Source organism: Pollicipes pollicipes, unplaced genomic scaffold, assembly GCF_011947565.3.
Source record: "Pollicipes pollicipes isolate AB1234 unplaced genomic scaffold, Ppol_2.1 Scaffold_3447;HRSCAF=4054_pilon_pilon_pilon, whole genome shotgun sequence".
Taxonomy (NCBI): domain Eukaryota; kingdom Metazoa; phylum Arthropoda; class Thecostraca; order Pollicipedomorpha; family Pollicipedidae; genus Pollicipes; species Pollicipes pollicipes.
In genome coordinates this window covers 12,653,119-12,679,535 of record NW_023596297.1, presented here as the reverse complement: position 1 = coordinate 12,679,535, position 26,417 = coordinate 12,653,119, and the positions used below count along the sequence as shown (strand labels likewise).

The window sequence follows — 26,417 nt, the reverse complement described above, 5'->3', positions numbered from 1 at the left end:
CATCGTAAAACACGTGTTTTTCTGGACGTATTGATTGTACCATCAGCATAAGGTTATACTTATTTTCCTCTACATACCTATTAAAAGACAGGTTATGCAACTTTTTCCACATCAATAAGGAGAAGTGTCGTACCGAAGTCAGATATTACGATTTTAATGCAATACGAGGGGTTAAATACTCTTATAAATCATCGCCCAATCCCGTTATTGGTTGTGATTGCCATTGCAGACTATGAAAATATGCAAACAACATTCTGAGCTGCATTGTGTTAGTTGTGTGCAAAACAGTGGAATATCTCGACTTCCATACCACCGCCCTAACCATCCAGAATGGCTGCATCACCAGTCCTTGCGTAACTGGACCTCTTCTCGATCACAGGGACGTGCTCTCTGTTATGACAAGGGCCCGCCGTTGGTGCTGGTCATGAAAGGAACCCGATCGCATTCAGTTATGACAAGGGCCCGCCGTTGGTCATGAAAGGAATCTGATCGGATGCGGAAGAAGTTCCGTGCCTTTTTCAGACCACCTGCCTGATCGCGTTATGACCAATCCATAATGCCGAGGGTCTTCCGTCGTGTCCCGGATCACGCCCATCCACGAAGTTTAGTCTCCAGATCGCCGCAAATATGTCACCCACTTGGTCGTAACAGACAATTCTCCGGACATATCTTGACTTTCCATCACGTCAGATACAGCATTGGGGCCCTCTCTCGTTTACGACAGACAGCCTGGCTCTAGACATTTAATTGGACCTCCAGACTCTTCGGGACACAGGTCTCCTGTTGTTAAACGGCTTGAGATCAGAGCGTTGATAAGCAAAACCAGTTGGAGTGTGCCTCACCCCCGGGTCGGCCAACCCCGGGGAATCGCCAAATGCTTGTTTTATCGGATTTGTTTCATTTTGCCTCGTCAGATGCAATAAATCGAAAAGTTTGTTCGAAATTTGCTCGTTTTCCCCCGTATCTCTGGATTTTCACGAACATTGTACCCCGAGGTTTTTCGCGGCTCTTTACTAAGTTGGACGAGGAGCAAGTTAAGGTTGAGGGGGAGGTGGCTCGAGCCATCTAATGGGATGCGACTTTACCTTCATGCTAGTCCATCATCGGGGCTTCACACCACTTTCACGCACTCAGCTGCTGAGGCCATGTGGCGTCGCCTGCCGCTCAGCCTGGCAGAAAGGGCTGGCACCGCCTCGTTTGGTTTCCCAGACGGACAGGCTAACCACTTCACTCTCGATACCCTACACCCCAGCTTGAGGCCACCAAAATTGTGATTGACACGACTAAGCCGTCCATTGAACGTGGTGAAAAGGGGAGAAGGCGCTGAGGGAGGAGCAGCCTCCTGGTCACCACGGGCCATCCTGCCGTATGTTGGCTTTCAGTCGGTTTAGATGCGTTCAGTGTTGGGAGCTCCCCTCATTCCTGAGTGATGATGCTGTCTCCCGCAGCACCGTCACTTCCGACCTCACCCACCCGTCCGTTGCAGGGGATGCGATATTCCGGTTAATCCCGTACATCATTACAACATCGTGCCGTTGATGGTGGGCAGGCCTCCCGGCGGTCATGAACACTGGACCTGGCATGACTTTCGAAGACCTCGAAAATATCAGGGTGCACAAAAAGACGCGTGCACCCACCTTGCCTGATTGAATTGGCGTGGACGGTTGCTGCCCTTGCCCGCGCAATGACACTGACACTGCTTGCCGTGTTAACCTCCATTAATCATGCATCTTAACGGATATAAGAAAGCCACGCCTGTAGAGGACATGTTTGAAGGTTCAAAGACAGCGCGAACAGAGACACCCTGACACACACAACACACACATCAACACACACACACACACACACACACACACACACACACACAACACACACACACACACACACACACACACACACACACACACACACCACACTCACACACACACACACACATACAACACACACCACACCACACACACCACACACACACACACCACACCCAACCCCCACACCCACACCCACCCACCCCACACCCACACCAACACCCACACCCACATATATATATATATATATATATATATATATATATATATATATATATATATATATCAGTAGAGCCCAGCCTTGCCGCGTCACCAGGGGGAGTGCGCCGGCTGCTGTTCCAATCCCGCGTCACAGCGCCGCCAAGTGAGTGCGGCTGCCGGCGCGTCTCAGAAGCTGAGGGGCTGTTTTTGCGTCGCTGCCGTCGTGCGGCGCCGAGCCACAGTACGCCCGGCGGGCGCAGCGCTGGAAAAGCCGAAGCGCGCAAGCCCGGCCCGGCCGGACGTCCCCGGCGCACGGCTCAAGCCTGGGAGGTGTCGGCGACAGGGACGGCGGCTCGTCGTCCTCACTGCGTGCAGGGCGGTGGTGACGCGTCTCTCTCACTGTAATGCGATGGCCCGGTCCGGTGGCAGCGCGTGCAGCCGGTGGCTCGAATCTGGCGACAGACGCGCGGTGCGGGAAGTCGGCGGCGGGCGAACAGGCGGAGAGTCAAACACAAACATCGCACAAATATGCGCGTGGGAGACGCTGAAAAACCGGGGTGCAGCATTCCAGCCACACACCTTTGACAAAGAGGCCCGGATAAAAACGGACGACCCGGTCAAAAGACGGAGATGAATTTATAAGTAGAGTCGAGCCCGTGCTAACAGAAGCATTCTCCGAGACCGGCGCACAGCGGGACGGGATTTTTCACGCAGGGGTGGCGCGGCTCGACTCGTTCCCGACATTACCAGCTCTCAGAGCCCGTCAGGGCCGGAGTCAAGACATCGGCACTGGTCGGCCGCCAGGAGCAAAATGAAAGAATGGTTTGCGCGCGGCGAAGCACCGTCGCTCTTGTATTGGACAGACACGGAGTTAAAATTGGCCTCAGAGGTGGGGGATTGGTGGCAAGTATCAAACTTTCCGCATTCCTGCAAAATCGGAATTCATCCCCTCGAAATTAGCCCTGATTTTTGGTCACCCTCTTGACTCTTCGAATTTTTTTCTTGACTCTTCCCGAGCTCGGCTCGGGAGAAGGGGTGCCCTCCGAGCTCTCCCGCTCATGGCTACGTCACATCCCTGGTAGCAGCATTGCCACATTATTTATTGGCAACACGATGCTGTGAGATCCAGGGGTGCGGGGCGATGGGGATGGAGGTCGTTGAGAACTCATAGCAGACGGAAGAACATCGCAAATTCGAATTGTTTTGACGTATCTGACAAATGGACTTCCCGTCAGGGGCATTCTACGGGGTTCTGCCTTCTCTTCTCCTAGCTGCTAATGCTTAATCAGGAAGTACTAGACGGTGGGAGGTCCCCCCCCCCTCCAGGATTACGCGGCGGCCGCTGGTGACTGATGGTTTCGAGTGTCAGGCCACGTGACAGCGCCTGGGAGGGCGGAGGGCTGCACTGGCGACAGTGGTGCGACGGACATCTGTCAGAACGAGGGTGATTCAGAGGGGCGGAAATACCAACGACGCCGAGGGCCAGAGGAGGGCGCCGGCGACAGGTGGGCGAGGTGGTACGTCATCCATCACTCTGAGGTCGCAGACTGCTGAGTGTGCTCGAGCCGCATTCAGTGGCACGAGATAACATAAACATCCGTCCGCGGTGTTTATGGAAGGATTCGTTCCTTTTAGCGAACGAGACTTGGCAGTTGCCGTCGGTGATGGAGTGGTAACTTCAGGAAAGTTATAAAGGGCTGCGTGGTTGACTTCATTTCACGCTGTTTTATGGCAATGCAACTTCAAAAGAAATGTCATTGTAAAGCGTACAAATGTTTAGTATTTCTCTCTATTTCCCGGAAACGTATAATATTTCTCGGCGAGTTGCACGTCTTCAAAGCGCCCTGGCCTATTCCTCACGAGGCATCAGTCGCCAGTACCGAATATCATTTTTATTTACATACGAGGTTTACCTACAGGTCAGGCAAATGCGTTACGAGATTCTGCCCGTTTCTTGCAGGTTAAACTTGCACCTTTGTGCAAGTTAAAGGGAGTGCTCCACATGTACAACGTTTTTTAACTGAAGCGCCCATTTTCAAGATAATTCTCTGATGTTTCACAGTTTGCATTTGTTAAGGCCTTACATCTGTTTCTGAACTAGGCGCACGCGAAATTGCGCAGACCACATCATGCCCCTTAATATCAAGTAATCCAAAGATGCATAACGTCATAGAAATGTCACACGGACTTCCCTCAATGGACATATTGTGGTCAAGGTCAAAACACACGTAACCATTGGCTTATCCGTGCCTGGAGTGGGTCAGCACGGATACGGATCGTCGCCTCAAAGAACGGCGGTTGGCTTTCAACACGCCTGGTGCCATAACTGCAAGCTTTGAACACGAACCTTTTTTGTCATGCATAATACAGGCATTTGGGCAATTCCACAACTTATGACGGAAAGAGGACTGGGAATGGAACAGTCTCGTAACCGAGAATGTAAATGCAAGCAAAAAAACATCCTATCACGGAAAAACATACAAAAACACCACGAGAAAGGCCCAAAATACGCGCTTATAACGAACATCGATTAGTTTCACACGCATCAATTAACAACCAACGTTGTGGCGAGTTGAAGCATAACAATTCAGTCAGCCTGTCCCCTACAGTGACAGCTCTGACATGGCCAGCCTGGCAGCGACTGTCTGGCGTTATTAAAACATATCATGACGCAATCAAACGATGACGTATTGATGAGCATGTTTACTAAAAAGTGCAATGGTGTTGTCTACAGGAGTTTTGTACTTCAAAGCGTATCAGTGAGTCTTTTCCATCATACCTGATGCTTGCCTCAACATCTTCAACGAGGAATATTTCCGTTTTAGAGATGCCAGGCGAAGAGGATAATGGTGTTGAACATTCGCCCAAAATACGCATGTATCATCGCGATCCTGCTGCTCATAGTGTCTGTGAAATGGATAGGAGGCTGGAACAATATGCCATGGCGTTCAATACCTGCCGTAAGCCCCCCCCCCCCCCCTTCCGGCGTCTGTGGAATCGCAGGATGGCCACTAGCGTCAGCCCGGCCGGCAGTTTATTTGAAATGCTTGGTGCACGCTGCATATACTATGTAAATGCACATTTGCCCGTGCCAGACTTGACATTGCACGTGCATTAAAGCGGAGCGAGCGGCTTGTATGGTCTTGTAACTATATACGTGTGACACAAACAAACACTCCGCACATGTCGAGTGACGGCCCCGCGTCCAACGCTTTTTGCCATGCAGGCCGGATTGTATGCCACCCGCTGTCGGACTCGCTGCCATCTGGCGTTAGCATACGTCGGGGTAGGGTAGACGAGGCGCGATGGGTACGCCCGAACGTGACAGTTTCGAACAACTTAACACGAGGCTTTGATCATGTGCTGTCACGTACACACACATACCCTTTCCTGCCTCGCACCACGGCAGCGCGGTTTGTTACGCAGCCAGTTTGACCGGCGGTAGGCGGGAAGACGCCTGGAGACTGCGACGCTCTCTCCTGGCACCGATGGGGGCCGGACGCGACGCATGCCGCGCACGCGCCGCCCACGCCGCAATTACCATCGCGGCCGCGTATGCGTCGATAATGAAATGTGCCGGTGGGGCGGACCGTCGGTGACGGATGACGTCAGGCGCCCGCCTGGGAAGGACGCACAGTCTGAGCTGGCGGCCCCGCACGCCCGCCATTGAAGACGACCGTCCGCACGCTGGCGGCGGCCGCGCCGGCACCGGGTCTCGGCCGCCCCGGTGAAGCGCGTGACTGGGAACCCAGCGGACGGATCGCAGCTCACGCCGCGCCCAGGTCGTAAACGTCCGTCAAAGCGCACCTTACTGCTGTGGAAGAGGTCACTGAGCGCGTGGAGTAAGCCAGCCTGGTCGGGTGACGGCGCCCTCAAAACTCTTTCATACCGAGACGGTTCTGGCGGCGTCTGGGGTCGAGTTAGCGTGCCGAGGTCAATAAACATGTCCCCGACGGAGGCGGGGTTCTTGGCAAAAACCATCGCAATGAAGGCCATTAGGGTCCTTTAAGCCTATAAAGATAATTTAGGTTGTTAATGTATTCCGTTAAGCCGCTAGATGGCAAACCGTTTTTTCGATATGTTGAATGACAGGAGACTAAAAACTGTTGTCAAAGGTTCACAAGTTTGGGTCATGCCACAACTCAGACGTACAGCTATTTTAACGTTTCATTCAACCCATAGCTTTAGTAAAGAACTAGTGACAGGTTGTTATGCTTAGAAATAATGATACCTTTATTCTTATTTTAACATAATTTTAAAATACGTACAGGCATAATAACGACGTAATTACCGTTTTATTCGACAGGTTTCGAAGTTCACCATGCGAATGAGACAACGCTTCTGCAAAGTAACCTTCAACCTGTAAAACCTTGCTTTCAGCGTCCAGCCGGGCCTTCGAGGCGGCGCGGAAAAGGCGCGCACCGGGCGGGGGCGTGGCGCGCGCCAGCGGTGCCGCCGCCTCACGGTCGCGCCTGACTACGTGCCCTGTTCTGCCTTCACAGACCATCAGCTGTTCGAAGAGGCACTGAACAGCCTATCACGCATCAACATGAACCACTCGTGCAGCGTGCCGGCCGAGCAGCTGGTGCGCGTGAGCGAGGAGTTCCCCAGCTCGAGGCTGCAGTACCTGCCGACCAGCGTGCTGCTGCGCCGCTGCTCCGACCACAGCGGCTGCTGCTACGACCACCAGACGTGCGCGGCCAGGGCTGCCGTCAAGGTCCAGCGCACGGTCATGGTGAGGGCCGCGGCGACGTCGCGCATACGCTTGGGACGGCGTCCCTGCACGGCGCCTGGTCGAGCGGCGGGAGGGCCGCTTTTTTGGCGGTCTCGTGACAATGCTCTCGCGGGAGTTCTCTGTCCGATGACCTGCGTCTTGATCATTGCAAGGACGTTTGGGTATTGGCTTGCCATTGTGCTGCAAGGTCGGTCAGGTTGCCACAGGTCAGTAAGCCACACGAGCTACAGAGTGTGTGCAGGCGAGGTGCACAGGGTGTCAATTTTCCAAATGACGATGCACTTTTCTAGAGATAGCGGCATACCCAGATTCAGTGAATAGTTAACAGTTGGCAATATATTATGAGATGCACAAGCCAATGCTAGTTTATCCCTCATCGATAATAAGGCAAGTGACCAACTCCAAAGTCGGTCTCGCAATATGTTATGGCAATATATTATGAGATGCACAGGCCAATGCTAGTTTATCCCTCATCGATAATAAGGCAAGTGACCAACTCCAAAATCGGTCTCACAATATATTATGACAATATATTATGAGATGCACAAGCCAATGCTAGTTTATCCCTCATCGATAATAAGGCAAGTGACCAACTCCAAAATCGGTCTCACCCACCGTCTCGACCAATTTCATGTAGCGTTTAGGCCTCTTCTCTCTGACGTGTATGGTTCACCTATGCTCATTTTGCCATCAGGCTGATCTTGTGCATCATTGCAGCAGACCGGAAAAATCCAACAACTCTTCCTTCCTCCAGGTGCTGGACTACGTTTCTGGGCCCTTGTTTCTAAAATATCCGAAGAAGCTGACGTTCGCAGAGCACACCAGCTGTCACTGCGTGGACCGGACGGCATCCGCCTCCTGTCCCAGCACCTTCACACCGGCGCTCAACGACGACCGGTACCAGCGCTGCACGGCCGTCCCGAGCATGCAGCACCACACACGCTGGTTGCCGATCAGGCGTGGCGGGCTCGCAGACGGGGGCCGGCGTGTCGCACTTACCAGACAGGATAGGACAGGACGTGACAAGACAGGACAGGACAGGACAGAACAGGACAGGACAGGACAGGACAGGACAGGACAGGACAGGATAGGACAGGACAGGACAGGACAGGACAGGATATGACAATGACTGCTGACCACGCGAGCCGTACAACACTGACCACCGTCCACAGAGGACAGGCACACGGCAGTGACTGCTGACCACCGTCCACAGAGGACAGGCACACGGCAGTGACTGCTGACCACCGTCCACAGAGGACAGGCACACGGCAGTGACTGCTGACCACGCGGGCCGCACAACAATGACCACCATCCACAGAGGACAGGCGCACGGCAGTGACTGCTGACCACGCGGGCCGCACAACACTGACCACCGTCCACAGAGGACAGGCACACGGCAGTGACTGCTGACCACGCGGGCCGCACAACAATGACCACCATCCACAGAGGACAGGCGCACGGCAGTGACTGCTGACCACCGTCCACAGAGGACAGGCACACGGCAGTGACTGCTGACCACGCGGGCCGCACAACAATGACCACCATCCACAGAAGACAGGCGCGCGGCAATAAGTGCTGGCCAGACGGGCCGTGCAACACTAACCACCGTCCACAGAGGACAGGCACACGGCAACAAGTTCATGGCCAGACGGGCCGTGAAACACTGAAGAGTGTTCAGTGCTCGGTTCAGCGTCTCTATTTAAGCAAGACAGATTTTCGTAAGGGAGCGGTTCCCCGAGGGCATGTTATCCCCGAATGTGTCACTCTGCAGCTGTGCTGGATGCCGACCACTGCTCCGAAACAGATAAGGCCAGGTGTCTGGCAGGTAGTGAACAGAGCCGCCGGTGACACAGTTATTGATATCGCTGAACACCTTACAAGTGTTGTAACCAAACATCATTCATATTGCATAACACCAACATAACAACATAACGTATTGATATTGCACAACAACAACGTAACGACAAAACTATATGCTGTTACACATAACTACAGATCACAACACATAAAAACGTAACCACATAACATAACTGCAAATTAACTGTTTACAATGTAACTGCATTACCGCTATGCACGTCATTATGGACCGGTCTCGCGTGCCCCGTCAAACACCGCGTGCATTGTTCCTGTCACGTGGCTGAATATTGAGATGTCACGCGGCCAATTAGAGGTCATCTGTCGATACCGGTAAACAATTCCAACGGCTGATATGGCTTGGCACGCGCACTTTGTCGCGCAAAAACATCAACACAAATGTACAACAAAAGTCTAACACCGGATTAGTGGCACTTTTACGAGTATTGCAGGCGTAATGATGTGGCGTGGCATATGGGTAAATCCTTTAACAAAATAACTACTTCTTAACAGTTAAGGCATCCGTCCTTTAAAAATTTGCCCGCACGGAAAAGAAAGCCCCATGCTTGGATCTCATGATGGTAACCCACTCTTGCTTTTCAGGACGACGGGCGACCGACGGAGAACAGGCCAGTCGCGTCACAGCTCTCCAGCCAGTCAGATCCGGCGTCGCGAGTACGTGGCTCCTGAGCACAGCCGTAGCTTAGCGTGGTGCATACGTGGGCCGTCATGCCGCTGCCCAGTCCTTTGCAGATTATGCACACAGCACCGCTGGTTTTCGCGTCACTAATGGACGATTAATGCCTCCGTGTGAAAAGCCCGTGGAACCTTTGATAACATCGGAGACATCACGCAATGATTTAATGGAATGCTCGTGGCCGGGTATCACTGAACAGAACATTCTAAAGCGAGCTAGGTCATCTGAGGCACAAAGCCGGCAAGACGCTGGCTGTATATGTGGGAGCTATGGGCGTGGGAATCACCGGTTGTCGTGCGGATTGCACCAAAGCCCACGCAGCTGGAGCTAGGTTCCTGCTGATAATCTAAACAACGAACCAGCCCAATGCATGCGAAAGCTGTAACATAAGTGAAATGTCATACAAGTTTGGTAGTTATAGCTTGTTAAATTTGTATAAGATAGGTGAATTATTTTGACGAGGGTTAGAAGTAACCATTTATAATGTATGCGCACACATATATATATATATATATATATATATATATATATATATATATATATATATATATGTTATATTCGGCTAATTTCTTAGACCAAGATCTATTCGGTTAATTTCTGCTTTGACACTCTTTGTCAAACACCTGGTATACATAACATGATCTGATCAGTAGAGGCTACGGTTATTTTCCTTTGCTGCGATATATACAGGCTACACACGCCGAATGCACAAATAGAAGAACTGCAGTCGCAATGGGAAGGGTAACAGAGATTGGGCACAACTGGTATTTATTTTAAGCTCAGCCTCTGACGAAAATTGTTGCGGTTTTCATTGGTGCTGACTGCCAAAACTGTGTGCATCGACATGTGTAATATTTTGGCGTGGTACATAGGCATGACGAGCGGCGTAGACATGTAATATTAATTGGAGGCTAACTTTTTGATGCCAAGCTTTTGCACACATCATATTTTATGCATAATCGCGTTGCACCCCTCATTTCAAGCTCATAATGCACATGTGTAACAAAACATAAAGAGGTAACCAGTAAAATACAGTTAAGTTAAATGGAGGTGTAGCTGGCGAAACCAGCGGATTGATGGTTATGGCAAGTTTGCAGGCGCTATAAACAGGGCTGTAAATCGTCGCGGCCTCAGCATCACTAAATAACAAGACGTAGTTACTTGAATAAGTCATGAAAACCTGATCTGTTACCGCAAATCATTCATACCCAGGAATCATTTTTGAATTTACAAATCATTTGCGCTCAAAAGATGGTTAAGTGCTCGTGAAATGTAACGCATGCTATATATTCAACTAGATTAAGCCACCTCCATATAATGACTAAAAACGTGCTATTCCCTAAGCAACATGTGTTTTGAATTTATTTTCGGTCACATACCTTGCTCACAGCTTCGAGATAGAGAAATATCGATCATGTTACACATGTTGCACTCTACCGCTTTTTCATACCTATGTATTGTTCTGAAATATTATATATCTCGATGCACAGACTTCGATAGCCAGCAACAAAGCATGCCTATAGCAGTCTTGGCGTATTTGTACTTTTCGAATCTGTAAGCAAGGCACGTGACCGAAAATTCGTGCAAGATTTAGCTTTCTGAACTACTAATATTTATATGATAATTGTAATGAAAGCATGTATTTGAATAATCCTTTACGTTAACAAAATGCCATTTTATAGCGTTTGTAACCATCTTCCGACGAAGTAAGCAGAACGGATCTAATAGTCAAAGCATTGAAACCGGAGGCGATATCTACCCCTCCAACTACTCCCGCATCCTCTACTGGCGCACGAGAGTTTTTGTGGCTGCTTTTGCATGTTTTTATATGGCTGCTCAAGTCCATTTGAAGTTAAACGTGCCTTTCTTTGAGTACGAAACATTGCAAGATTTGTTTTACTCACTTGGCCCTCCCAAACGCACCGTAGATCCAACACCCAAGACTGATATATGCCAGAAGAGAATTCACTCTCTGGTAGTCATTGTGAGTCCTAGAGCGACAAAAACGGCCCAAACGGCTCAACAGATGTTGCATTGTAAGGGGATCGACTTAGCCCCGTCATGGAATTGAATTGAAAGACATTACGTGAAAATGGGGTCAACGCAGCATATATAAACTGCTACAAAAGATGCAGTTGGAGCACCCCGTCTTCTTTGCACATTAAGGGTAGCCGTTTTTACGTTTTTTTTTGCGCATTCTCGTGCAGGACTACCCTCTTTGTCGGGTGGCCCAACCCATCTTGATTTACCCCCTCATTCTATGGAGAAAACATGGAAAGGCGACATGGAAGTCCTAGGTCTACTAACAATGGTGTCACGATTATCACTTGCACGAGGGTCGGATCAAGTTCTCTCTTACAGCTGATCTGTCAGGTGGTGGCAAAGTTAAATAATGTCTTTGTTGAGCCAATCAGGCTTCGTATAGGTCTCAGAAGCAAACCTAGTTTAGGCCGAAGAATGTCACCTTTCGCTCCGGCGGATCACATTAGATCACATGAGGTCACATGGGGCCACCTTACAATCTGTTATAGCCTTGAATGTGGATGACTTTGCGCATAATTTGTTATGCACGACTGTGGCATGGATGTGCTATAGAAGGGTATCCATGTCATGATCAGCATTTGTAATATATTTGCTTTTTGGGTGTTTGATTACCTACGTGCGAACCAGTTGAGCGCTTAGAATTGTCATGACCACCGTGTCTTCACAGCCTGTATCTATCGACTGCCCTTCTGTATTTGGTAAAACTCGCTGACCTGTCGTAAGCATCCAATTTACATTACGACTGCACCAAATTATTACACGATACATTGTAATGCTTAAAGTTAGCCATGAGTAAATACGCGCGAGTGTCATTAAGGATCAGAACATCTGAACTAGCATTCGCAGGCGGTGGAAATGAACAACGATGACAGAATGTGGCTCGCCCTCCCGCTCCAGGTGCCGCTGTCCGAGGGAATTCGTGTCCCGCCCGATGCCGGACGGCAGCTGCAAGTGTGACTGCATCGACGGCAACACGAAATGCATCAGAACCAAACGAGGCCAGACATACATCCGGGAAGAGCAGCATAGGTAAAACATCAGGAAATGGATCAGCGTATTTTGAAGGACTGTGATAATCCTTGCAGGGCCTGAAAAACCTAACTGCTTAACCAGAAATGTGCCAACGGCATGGTTCACGGGCTTCAAGCTAGCCCGCCACACATCTGCATGCTCTTGAGAGAAAAACAAAACTTTTTTAGGCCCGCAATACTGGAGATTCAAGGCTGCGAATAGGACGCAAGGTTTAAAAACCGAAAACGTATGGTCATTAAGTTGACCATTGGTACTCAGAATATTAGGTAGATGGCGTGCCACCAGAGACACATACCCAATATTCTTTGTCTTTGTAACACACAATATTTACAGAATATACACCACGACATAAACCTATTCTGAATAGATAATTATTAAACGATTTTTTACTCAGAATGCTCATAAATAAATAGATAATAAATCAAGTAATAATAAATCATAACATAATTTCTGGTGACAATCAGTGTTCAAAACAAATAGACGAACGGATTAAAATGTGGCATGTTCGGCTGCGTTGTAAATTACTTATCGAACTAATCTGGATAATCAATGATAACATTGGGTCTGCCTACACTCACCATTGTTTTGGATCGCCGAAGACGAAGCCAGTTGATATATATATATATATATATATATATATATATATATGTATGTATGTATATATATTTCTCATGTTGCATATGCATTGTATATACATATGCACACATGCATATGTGCAGTGTTGCATATGTATATGCTTGTTGCCTTGGTGATTGTGCACGTGCTGTTGGTGTACATGCTGTCGTGGATGCTCTCGTTGCTGCACGCTTCATGCTCGTGCATGTCTTGGCGATAGTGCACGTGCTGTTAATGTTGCATAATGTATTGGCTCGCATGGTTTTTGCTGGTTGCATGCTTTCGTAGGTGCTGCCATTGCTGCATACTGCATGCTCTCATGCTAGCTCCCAAGGCTGCATATTGTGTTTGGCCAGTTGCCGGTCAGTGAGTCCTTTGCATGTGCTTCAGAATGAGTATCTAATACGACTGCGTACTACTTCCGAATAATCTACAGTTTGGCCGTCGGCAATATATATATATATATATATATATATATATATATATATATATATATATATAAACATGCGTACAGCTAGGAGCTGGTCTGATGGTAGGGTGTAAATGCAGCATATGTAAAAAGGAACTGGAAGTAGTAAGTAGTAAGAAGTCCAAGCAAGTTCATTGATTTTAAAAAGGAGGCCAGCATGTGCGGTTTGGAGGCAAGGTAGAGTACTACATGCATGTATTGATTTAGCAGGCAAACGATGAAATTTGCATGTTAACACAATTATTTTGAGTCATGGTCAGACATAACCAACATCCCTCGCACCAGGAAGCATGGTTAGAAGATGTAAAGTAATCATGTCAAAATGTCATGAGAATGCGCAACATGAGTGTTGGATCACGCCGTTGAAAACCGAACTGCTGCTGAGTGAAGAAATGTACTTTCACCAGTTACAGTAACATAACAGGCATGGTCGCGACTTTTATCAGGAATTGACCTGCAGTACGAAATGAAAATGCCCTTAGAACAGAGCGAGTGGCACTGCTGCCGAAGTGTTCATAAGCTTGCCTTCCTGTTTAAGGCGCTGTTATGGGTATGACTGGGCTAACATTTCCAAAAGTTTATTTCCCAAAGTTTTCGACATACTTGGTGTGGTGAATGACCATTGACTTTCATTTTCGCTTTTTTAAAGCATTCATTTATTTGGCCACCATGGTTGTGTCAATGAAATAACATGAAAAGTTAGGCCCGGTGTGATTGTAAACTTAAGCCTTATCTTTGAATTTCCAGCCAAAAATATTGGGTTATCCTTAACTAGCATTGGTTGGAGGGTATGAGAGAGTCCAAAACGGGCAGGACCCTTACCGGGCTGTCAGAAAAGAACTACAAATCGACACTCCCGCAACGAATCCGTAAAGCGATACGGTATGCGCCTCGAGAGCCCAGGTGACGCCACCGGCCACTCGGAACTAGATCCTGACTCATTGTCTAGAGTCGATGACATCAACACAGCAGGCATCTGTCGGTCCGGAAATCCCAGGGGCCCGACAGCGAAGATTACATGCAGGACCTGAGGAGGGCTTACTCACTGTCAGGTTTGGACACATGCAGACACATTGAAAACATCGGACACATTAGACCTGGCTACACTGCACACCTTGCTTCACCATATCTGGTGCTCGCTTCAATACCTTCAAATATGAAACGTTCCGTTTAAGTCTACTTGCATACAGCTTGAGATGATTTCGTTCGTTCCTCTGAAAAAAACCGGGGTTAAAGCCTTAGTAAAGATGACTTGGTTCGTCGAAATGAAATCAAACCCGTCATTGCGATGTCGTTATCGCAGTGATACAAAGGCTTTGAATGAAACAAATACATGACGAAGGTATGAAACTATATCGCGTCGCACGGATGGGCATTTTGCAAGATGAGTTGCGGGAAAAGGATCAACCACTCACACGTGTCGGAAAATGCCCCAAGCCTGGCATAACATCTGGGGCCTCCTTGACGTGACCTGCTTGACGCGTACGCCTGAAAAATCTGGGACCTTGTCAGCAGAGTTGGAAATGATGTTGCCGCCTCCCTCAGTCATGTTGGAAATTTCACCCATCTAACACCAAGTGGTAGACACGAGGGCGAGCCAACTCTCTCACGTCCTCTGTTGCGTTGAGTTCTCGTGCGAAAGAACACTAGTGGAATGCAGGCTGGAGGGACAGGACCGTGGCGCGATAGAGTTCATCAACACCTTGCTCTGTCAACTAACTCACTTTGAGCCAACGAACTGCTCGTTTCACCACACTTCGCTTCCCGAACCGTCTGCCAGCGCGTGGACCCCATCACGACGGGTTAGGGCAATGATTTGAACACGATTGGGCCGGTGTTGTGGCAGATTAATGCATATGCTATGTGATAGGTCACATAAGCCTGGTCAATAACACTTGTATCTTGGTCGATAGCACTTGTACTTATCAAAGAAAAGCAATGCACCGACTGCCATATTTGACCTGCGGACCGACAAGCACAGTCATTATGAACTATCGGTGGCGAACAAGGCCCACTTGGGAGACGATGCGAACATGGCGAGTTATTAAAGGGCGTGTTACGCAGTGCTATGAGGTTTTGAACTGAAACAGCCACCTTGAAGATCATTCGGTACAATTCACAGCCATTCTCAAGACCTAACCCCCTTTAGTTCCGGAGCTATACGGTCGCAAAGATGGGGAGTCTTTCCATAAGCCATGTGACGATCAAGGCCATTAAACATGTAATAGTCAAGTCGTTCATTTCCGGCGTTCGTGAGCAGAATTTCCAGACATAACGGCCGTCAGTTGGCTCATATCAATGCTGTTGTCACGGAGAAACCGAGAATATGTGTTGAAGAGTATGTCACTGGTTAAGTGAGCGTTCATTATCACATTTGACCTCCGCTTCAATATCTTCAACTGTGAAACATTTCTTTTAAGAGTAGTTCGGTACGCTAACACATGGCAGACTCACCGCACGAACTTTAAGGATCGCACGACTCCCGCGTTTCACATCTGTTTCCTCGTGCCCCCTCCACCAGGTGCATCCTGAGCGGCGAATGCGACCCGCCCGCCTGCGCGTACGGCAAGTACGGGCGGCGCGCCAGCCGGTGCCCGCGGCGGCGCGAGAAGCCGCCTGCACGCTGGCTCAAGTTCACCGTCTGAGGCCAGCTCAAGGCCGACCTACACGGCCGCCGGCGGCGTGTGTCTGTGTGTGTGAGCCTGTGACGTCATCGGGACACAGCGCGCCGGCCGTGGTCGCCATGGCGCTGAGGTTGCGGCGCCCGCCGCCAGCGCCGGGCGCCTCGGGTGGCCTCAGACCGCTGTCGCAGTTGCGCCAGCAGTGCGTGGAGGAGCTCACCAGCGGCCCATCACTTGCCGTGTTAAGCCAGTCCGGCCAGTGACTAGAGGGCTGGGAGCTGGCCCGGCCCGGGAGTGACTGTCTCCACGGTGGTGCGCCCAGCGCGCGGACCCCGAGCGGCACCTGCGCGGTCATCCACGCAGCTTCAATACACAGGAGTTGGCGCCATGTGCCATGACCAGTGATTGTTATCCACTCACGGATTCGCTAGTGGATGGTTCGTTGGATGATATGCCTATCCACCATGTAGATTATTGCCGCACTCTACTAAAGGCGTATGACTATGTCCCAGACTGCGCTTTGAAGGAAGTGGCTGTTTTCACTCGCCGTTAGGGTCATCATGAACATTCTCTTGCTTGCCGTACGCCCAGCGGATTTTGTGGATGCCAACATTTAATACATTTCGTATAAAAGTACCTACTGTGAGTTTTGGGTTACGATTTTTGATGGAAAACGGAATGTATCGCAACGCGTTCCGTCATAAGACACAGCTGAGCGTGTGTGGCACATCGTAAAGCCTTAACGATCTAAATTGTGTTCACATCATGTTGAGGTGCATACTGCTTCAACCCTAAAGCGAATGCAGTTGACCACCACTGAAACATTGATGGCACTGTTTCGACGTTTTGAAGATGTGGAGGTGTCTTCGAGATAGCGCAGCGTCCGCATGAGCTGACTCAGATGGCACTTCAAAAGAAGCAAGTAGTGCTGGGCATTGGGCGCTCCTGAAGCACTGCAACGCCGTTATGGTCCGAATAAGACACTGCGAAATGCTTTTGCGCCCGTTGAAATGCTGAGCGTCTCTCCAACCTTGCTCCTCTGATCGGAATGGGGTTTCCTAAAGCGTGGTGAAAATCTTCAGAGACACTCCGGCCTCATGAAAACAAATGGGCTTTCCAAAGAAACCAGGAGGATATCTGCCGACAAGTATTGGCACTGGGCTGGCCCGAAAATAATCTTTTGCTCCGATAATCGTTTTTTTATTCCTTGATCATTTACTACGTCAGTTCAAAATGCCTAAACCCAGCCATTTCTGAAAACAAATCAATCGGTTCACAATGCTATAAGGTATGCGAATTGCCACACATGGGTTAGGTCATGTCATTAACAGTATTTACTTCGTAGTTTCTTTGGACTAAGTAGGCTTTGGTCGAGTCGTTTTTTCGATGAAATGCAGTTTTACATGACATTCCATTGTCATTTATATTTGCTTGTCTCATTGCGCTTGTGCTTGACCCTCTTGGAAAAAGTCGGTGGCATCGCCCCTGCTCTGAAGTGATCAGAAGACCACGGACGGTAAAGAACGGATAAACGGTACGGGGCTCGGAAACGAAACAATAGGGTGGTAACATCAGATAATACATAGATCTGTGGCAACAATGTTGCATATTCGAGAACCTAGCAGACTAGAAAACTCAAACCACAGATTCCAGTCAGCGATCATACTGCCGTGAGGTCAAACGAGGCCCGCCAGGTAACCCCCCAGGAATTCAGGAATCGCCAGATTACGACTGCGTAACACGCTGTATTTTGGGGGCTAAGAAGACTGAAAAATTAGTGCATATCTTTGCTACGGCACATCATTTTTAAACATCTAAAACCGCGTTTACATTAACGACGCTCTTCAGCAGACTGGCACCATTGTACGCATCTTTAGCGCCACGAGATACAAGTCTTAGTTAAAGTTACCACCACAAGATGTCAGGAGTGCGGCCCGGCACGAGGCCAGCGGGCATCGATCGGCGGAGCGCGCGCATCGTCTGGGGAGGGCCAGCGGTGGCGTCTGGGCCGTTGGAGGGGAGGGGCGGGCGCGCGGCGCCGACGGCCGCCACTGGCAATCGCGGCTGGCAGCCGGCGGGGGGGCGGAGGTACGAGTGGTGGCCGCGTCAGCCCAGTGAATCGATGGGATGATGTGCTGTCCGGTCGCGGCCGAAGGGTGCCGCCGTTGCGCTCGTGCCGCGTGCTGCCGGCGCGGTCATGAGTGAGGCCGAGGCTGCTGATGCGGGTCGCGTGAACGGAGTTGGCCGCCACTTCTCGATGGGGGGAGAGGTGGCGCAGGACGAGCGGCCCGCGCAGAAGCCGCTCCGCAAGACCAAGTCCGTGTCGTTCCACAGTGCAACATGTTTGAGGAGCGAGCGCAAGGTGTCCAGCGGTGAGTACGGCGCCGGCGGTGCTGGCCCGCCGCAGAGGAGCCCAGCCGCCGGTGATTCCGCCGACGGGGGCTGGGGTTGTGACGCGCCCGGCGCAGCCCCCGGCGGGTGTCACTAGGTCAAGGTGATATCTGTCAGCGCGGGGAGCCCAGTGACCTCGCGCTGCGCCCTGCGGATTGGGAACAGTGACATCCGCAGCGGATGCTTGTGGAGCGGCGCGAGCGTCAGCTGCAGCAGAGCGCGCCGGCAGACCTGTCTGTGTTGTCTCACTCCCTTAGTCCCGACCACCCACACCCTGCTGCCTTCCTTCCCGGCCGCCAGGAATACATGGATTCGGCGGAGACATGATGCACTGAGCGGGCCACCACGGGCCCGGTGCGCATGACGGCGCGCATGTTTGGACTGGGGTGAGCCCTGTTCAGGTGATGGAATGCACTTCAGCTACCTCTAGGATGAAATTATTGTTTTGGCCGTGATCAAGGCCGTTGCCCCTGACGTTTTCCTGTAATCAACCGCTTTCTGCGATTTTCATTTTGGATTTTGTTAACGTCTTCGCAAACCACTGTTAGTTTTATACATAAGATGCACGCACATTAACATGTATGTGCATATATATACATAGACACAACACACACACACACACACACACACACACACACACACACACACACACACACACACACACACACACACACACACATACACACACACACACCACACACACACACACACATATATATATATATATATATATATATATATATATATATATATATATATATATATATATATATATATATATATTATACAGTCCCGTACATGTTAGGCGTCTGGTGTTTCCAACTGGGGTCTCCTCTTGGGCTCCTGTGTTTTCCATGGGGCCTCTCGTTCACCAATGGGGCCTGATGTTGGTCATCTAGCCTTTGCTACGCGGCCGATATTGTTTCTGCGTGCCTTCAGGGCCATTCTTTCAATTAATGAGATGTTCTGCTTCCGCCATCTGGATCTCCAGTCGACATGATGGGGCCTCCTAAAACCAGTCGACATGATGGGGCCTCCTAAAACCAGTCGACATGATGGGGCCTCCTAAAATGTCATGAGGGAAGCGGACATGCTTTGCCCCCTTGGACAGTGGAGAGGGCGTCGCCCAGCCCCTCCCCCTGGCGCCACCACCCCTGCTGGTGATCAATTCGCCTCAGTGATGATGTAAGTGGTGACCTTACGCTAACCAGTGACCACGACAGCTCTGGTTCTGGCTTCGATCCCACGAGGGATAAAATATCGTGTCTGGTTTCTGGGCAATGCTTATGTTTTGTTTTGCATTTCGCCAAAGAAGTCGCTTCACGTGGATATGCACGATCACGGACGGACGTGGGCGGACGTGCGGCGTACATGGACGGCCATGGACGGACGTGCAGTGTACATGCACGGCCATGGACGGACTGCAGTGTACATGCACGGCTATGGACGGACGTGCAGTGTACATGCACGGCCCTGAGTGGACGTGCAGTGTACATGCACGGCTATGGACGGACGTGCAGTGTACATGCACGGCCCCTGAGTGGACGTGCAGTGTACATGCACGGCTATGGACGGACGTGCAGTGTACATGCACAGCCCTGAGTGGACGTGCAGTGTACGACGGCTCCCGGTCCCCTCCCTGCCATCTCGAGGACTAGACATGCGGAGAGCAGCCGAGCGGAAAGTAGCACTACACAGCTCGGGTAAACGGCACGAAAGCGTGCGTGTGGCTTTTCATGAGTCGAACTAGAAGTGGTGCGGGAGAGAGCCGTGGCTGTGGTATTCTGCCCTCCTGTAAAATTTTTGCCATCGCGATGCAACCACAGTTGCACGTGTGGTCAGCTAAACGGTCGTAAAATTCATAGCATCACGAGATAAATGGGTAAACTTCCCAAAAGTCTTCAAAACTACTTTCATATTCATGTGTCTTCAAAACACTGTTTGTTTAAATTTGGGGCAAGTATTTCGTTGAAGCCAAAAATGGCACACGCTGAAATCGCTCAAATAGAATAAAGACGGCAGCGACAAAAACTACAACTCGGTTTTCGTATGAAATGCGCTGTGCGTACAATATATAAAACTGACGAGAAAACATGAGTTTCTTCTGCGCGGGGCGTTGATCACTGTTTGTTTCATTACCGGCGTCACAGTTCTGTTCGATGTCCTTAAATCACTGTGTACAGACGTTTCTCGATGTTTTAAAAAACCCCGCACTCGTCTGGAGCTGCCAACAAGTACTGAGACCTTTGGCCCAATGGGCCCCGCTAGATCCAAGGTTGGGGAGCATGGCCCCAAAAGCCCCTCCCCTCGGATTCTCGGGTATGCCACTGACCGTAAACAGCCCGTAAACAGCCAGCCAACGCCAATGACGTGGACAGATGCTGTGTTCGTCAGCCACTGGAAAGGTAAAATGATGGGTAATTATTAGCTATGCCGTGAGATAGCATGACGTCACCACAGCGCACATCGAATGCGCCCGCGGTTGAAACGTTGACCACAGCTCCACGTCTGATGGGCAGTTTAACAAAGACCAGACTTCTGCAACGGCTGCGAGACAAATTTGAGCGGCCGAAAATGACACGGCTTCCAAGAAGTGGGTAATTTTCTTATTGTGGCCGGGTAGTGACAGCCTGACTAAAGCATTGCGAACCAGACCAGGAATGGAGTGAAAGTAGTAATTGAGATCCTTTATTATTTCTCCAGATTTATACCCTGCTGTGCTGAAGGAGCAGCTAAACTGCATGCATCATGGCAGACCCAATATTACAACGGTAGTAAGACTAAGAGTGATCTGTGACGTGCGTAATGTCATCATTCAGGTCAAATCCTACCCTCTTCAGACGGCAGCCAGACGTCTGCAAGAGGGTGCATGCTGGGAACACCACACAAAACCCGTAGATATCACTCGTCACCGTGGCATGGAATGCTTCCCAACTTGCCTTAAGATAAGTCAAACCGGGTCGTGCAAGACAATCAATCATTCTTATAAAATATGTCACGTGGCTTATGTCTCCTAGCGTGACCTTAGGCGACCTTGCCTGTATGCCTATATGTGCCACCTCAACATTAGCGGTATCTGATCACCCTCAACGATCAGATACCGCTAATGAAACGGACTATTTTTTTGCAACTCAAACGATAGGACAAGTGTAGATTACCGCACGCCTGGAAGCGATACGCGGTCGCCACAGCCCCGGCGAGGTGCCGTCGCTCGTGGTCAACGAAAGTTAGTATTGTACAAGTTTCCCAATTAGTGTGAACATGCTTAAAACTGTGGCATTGAAAACGTCAGGATCATTGGCTTAGTGGTTCAAAGATTATTACGGCGAAACGACACGGAGGTCAGAGATTGGAGACGTCTAATGCGGGTCGTAAAATCCATCTGAGGCTCGCCCCCCTCATTGGATCGAAGTGAAACTCGGGAATTGCAAGTTCTGTGCTTAGATTGTATGCACTTAAAGATCAAAAGTGATCAGCCATGGTTCGAGAAGGCGATGTTTTACGTGCACGCTGCTATGGCTTCTTAATGTTTGCTGAGTGATGTAGACCTTACGCCAATAACCAGTATTGGTAAATATGCATGGATTCGCTCCCACTTCACTAGGTCGAACTCTTCAGTTCAAAATCACATACGTTGTTAAGTGCATTCGCGTGGAACATTTTTCACATGGATACTGACGGTACTCATATCCTCATTCCTCGGGAAAAAGAGAGAAAGGAGGTATAAATGCGTTGATATTTTGGCAACATTCCTTTGTCGATTTGTTTTAAATGGCAGTGAATCCATGCACATTTGTCAAAAACTGGTTATTGGCGTTAAGTCTACATCACATAAAGGAGCGATAGCAGGCGTGCGAATAAAACATCGCCTGCTTCAACCACGAAATCTCAAAAATTTAAGAAACGCTTGGTTTTGTAGCTGGGATGTTCAACATAGGCATTCATTCAGATGGGAGCAAATAGGCATCATTGAACATGGCGTTTGTGGCTTGGCTGTTGTTGAGTGCCCAGCAAGTTAACTTGCAAATGCTTCTGTGAGCTAAAATATTAAAGCCTAATGCACTGTCAGCCAATTTGTGTATTGTGAGCTAACCGGATTAACGTGTAGTTGTGGCAAATAAGTTGGCGCTTGAAAATAAACGAAATAAACACACAGCCTTCGGTTACAGTCCACCCATCTCGCAACGTTGCCAATAAAAACTGCCCGAAGACCCACGAGCTTCTTAAGCCGGCTCCTTGCGGGGCTGCTGGTAAGAGGCAGCCAGTTGAAGCAGATTCAGGTGGGGCATTTCTAGTGCGTCGGACAAAATATGGCTCTTGATACTGCACTGAACACGCCGCCAACGACATATGGTAACGTCGCGTGAAAATTGTTTTTTGTTTAGTCCGCTAAAGCAAGCCGTCGCAAAAGGGACAACAGAGACATTTCAGAACATTTCAGAAACCTCAGGCAAACTGTCATTGCATCAACGCACCCAGCGGAAAAGTGGCACTATTGTACAAACATGAACCGGCCGCGGATTTGAGCTGCTGGCCTGCCATTCCTGCCTCGTGGGGGCTCGACTGTTGTACAAACATGAACCGGCCGCGGATTTGACCTGCTGACCTGCCATTCCTGCCTCGCGGGGGCTTGCGGCAGGCAATCTTTCAAACTAAACTTTGCACGTCTTGCGCCTGAGATTGGCCTGTACGGTCACGTGTCTCTGGCGAAGATGGGCTGGAGCCGGGCTGGCCGCGTCGCCGGGCTGTTGGCCGAGATAAAGCCAAGGCCGGGCCGGGCCACCCGCCTGGCGGCAGTAGCCAAGGAACACGAGCACATGTGGCCATTATGGCAGCAGGCGCAACACGTCTGCAGCCGCCCAGATGCGCACAGCGGCGATATCCGGCAGCTGCAGGGTGCCGCAGAACCGCAGCACCGGCACAGGGACGCCCCACCGCGGAGCGGGTCTCCAGGAGTGGAGGTTCTGTCTGCAGACGGAGCTCCCCGAGGCGGGTGTCAGGCCGCTCGGAACACGCCCTCGGGGGCCTCATGCCGCGCGCCGTGCGACGCGGAGCTAATGTGATGGCAGTAGTAGTTGACCGCGGGAGATTGCTTGAAAAACTGCGACTTATGGCGCGTTCCACATTCATTCCTCGGCCCGCCTGCGCCAGAGATCACGTGAGCGCATGGGCCCTGGGGCCGCAGGCGCTTGCTATCAACGTAGCGAACGGGGCACGTGTTGTGATTTGTGCCTGGCGTAGTCAGCGGCTATTGCACTGTTATGTCTCAGTTGGCTTTCGTCTCAGTTGACTGTGGAGAAAACACCCCCACGAGGCTCAGCCGGCGGATGATTTTTTAAAACATAGCACACGATATTCTTCTCGGCCATGTCACTAAACCAGACATGTGGAATGTACATGTCGATCGCCCGTGCTGTGGGTGCGAACCGGAACGGGGAGCGCGTGGACGGGGGTTACAACGACCACCGCGGCATGCACTTTGAATATGAGTAGTTGATGTGCACACCTGTGGTTGTAAACACGTATTAGAATATGACATTCGCTGGCTCAATCAGATGGCGCATTGGGCTGCAGTTTTGTTATGGAAAGAGGAACAGGCACCTGTGCGTAGCTTTTTAACCTGCCACAGTGCGTGTAATGTTTATTGATGTTGGACGCGCTAAAGCACAGATGAGTGATGAAGAACATCGTGCTATATGGAAGTTTATCAGATCGTCCAACTTTTCGCTGCAGTTTATTAAGCTATCACGACGCTGTCAAATATTATGTGGTTGCAGCTTGAACGTGTGAAAGATCTGTTTGACACTGGCTCATCATCGAACCAAATCGACGAGGCTCTCTGCATGGAATACTTTTCTACGAAACCGTGTATGAGCCACAGCAGGACGTACGGATCCGCAATGCGTCACATGCATGGAAGACCGCCGATGAACACAAATGTCACGCCGCATCGAACCCAGCTCGCAGATTAACTCACCGCTGGGCTGTTTTCATTTGTTTACATGCGAGCGATTTCTTCTCTTTTCCCCCAGCATCCGACGAAACGCGGTCAGCGTTCCACGTTGCATTTCCCGAGCGGGATAACTATCTCAGGTGGACACTCTTTTGTGGGAGTACATATCGACACCGCAGACGTCACCCTGGTGGGCCAGTCGAAGCTGCCCGCTCGAAAATCTTGTGTACGTGGATTGCGCAAAACGGGTCGAGCTGCAAACACAGCCAGCAAAGATTATTCGTGACGTTACGTAGAAAAAAAACCTTTTTGGTACGCTGCGGATGCACTCGATAAGGTCATTCTATGTTGTAACCCTGAGGCTTTTCCACCCTCTCTGAACAGTAGCAATGAGCGGTGCGTAAGGACTGGGACAAATAATTCGGCTTCTCTGGAACTCTACTCAGGCTGTATAGGCGCACCAAATTTCAATCAGTTTGTTTACTGTATTTTTCCCGTGGTGATGTATATTTGGGAAGTCGCGCCTTGTAATGATGGGTATGGAAAGAGATAGGTGACATACCAGACTGATCTCCGCCTCACCTCCTTCCCAACGGATGTGCCCCCACCGATCCGTTGTACGCCGCACCCCTCCCCTGGCACCGCTCGAGCCACGTACGTGACCTTTTCCCCGGCTGATCAGTGGCGTCCATGTTGACAGTGCAAGAGTGCCTGCAGCGAATGGTGGCAGGCAGCACACTGATCAAGATCAGACCCAACCTGCGCCAGTACCACCGCTTCTTCAGCGTCACTGAAGACCTGGCCGCGGTACGCTGGGTCCCCTCGAAGAAGTCCAACAAAGCCCAAGGTGAGGCCACAGTGACCCGGGAAGCCCCCCAAGCGGCGGCGGCAGCCTCGCGCGGGCCGCTGATATCGGCGCGGCGCGTGACGTCAGAGCGGGCGTTAACGGGTGGCGGCGCTGCACGAGTGGACGGACGGACGGCTGGTGGCGGACGTGGGGCTTGCACCGCCTGAGCGCCACTGATCGGGCATTGACAGGCAGTTACAAACAACTGCACGAACGCCGGCTATGAACATGTAATGCCGCCGGAAACACAGATTTGAACAGCTGCAGAATTCTCAGATTAACTGGGTCATAACGAGCAGCAAATAGACTCCTAAGCACGATGTCATTGAATATGTATACACAGTTCGGCATAAACACGTACGCACCAGGATGCTGCTTGCGAAATGCATCATTTGCGACGTTCCCATCCGCTTTTGATCCCCGGCTCGTCCGCGATACTGGCATGAAGCGGCCCTGTAGCAACGCGTGCTGGTCTGGTCGGGCAGGAGTGTACACACTGCGCTCCTGATCACTGTTGACAGAGGGGGGCCAGTATTGATCGCCACCCTATCTCTCCGCCTGGCTGCTTGGCTTATCCGAGCCAGACAGACAGGTTCTCATTCCGCTGCCAATGGTCGCCCGCGGGCTTTCATTCTATCCTCGCCCCGAAGGCGGCAGGCACACGACCGCTCAGATTCTGCCGCGGCAAAACATGACCATAACTCCTGAAAGCCGCTGCGCTTTTTCATTTCGCAGCGAACAAAAGACGGTCGGCGGCGATCATCTGGGGCTGGACAGGCTCGGCGCTGTGAGAGATGGCCGTCACGTAACGTGGCGCCCGCCGTGCTGGCGGTCTTTACATGACGTAGCGCATGCTGTGCTAGCGAACGTCATGTGACGTGACGCATGATGTGCTGGCGGCCGTCACGTGACGTGATTCATACCGTGCCGACGACCGTCACGTGGCCTGATTCATACCGTGCCGACGACCGTCACGTGGCCTGATTCCTGCCGTGCTGGCGGCCGTCACATGACGTGACGCCTGATGTGCTAGTGGTCGTCACGTGGCCTGATTCCTGCCGTGCTGGCGGCCGTCACGTGGCCTGATTCCTGCCGTGCCGGCGGCCATCACGTGACATGAGGCGGCCTGCCGTGCTGGCTGCTCACCTGCGTGT

General features: G+C 50.7%; 2 protein-coding genes across 2 annotated transcripts in view; both read left to right on the top strand.

The window, feature by feature from the left end:
* Positions 1-6,189: 6,189 nt before the first annotated feature.
* On the top strand, positions 6,190-16,702 carry LOC119091961 (uncharacterized). The gene is made up of 5 exons (XM_037214894.1): positions 6,190-6,741; positions 7,496-7,638; positions 9,199-9,270; positions 12,233-12,364; positions 15,973-16,702. Exons 1-5 carry the CDS (start codon positions 6,556-6,558, stop codon positions 16,094-16,096), a joined length of 657 nt encoding a protein of 218 aa, XP_037070789.1. The 5' UTR covers positions 6,190-6,555; the 3' UTR covers positions 16,097-16,702.
* Positions 16,703-18,159: 1,457 nt separating this feature from the next.
* LOC119091993 (inactive phospholipase C-like protein 1) overlaps positions 18,160-26,417 on the top strand; it is a gene marked incomplete at its 3' end in the record, with an annotated part of 54,296 nt that continues 46,038 nt past the window's right edge. The window contains 2 exon segments of the mRNA XM_037214941.1: positions 18,160-18,444; positions 25,117-25,263. Of these exon segments, the coding sequence (XP_037070836.1) occupies positions 18,270-18,444; positions 25,117-25,263 (322 nt within the window).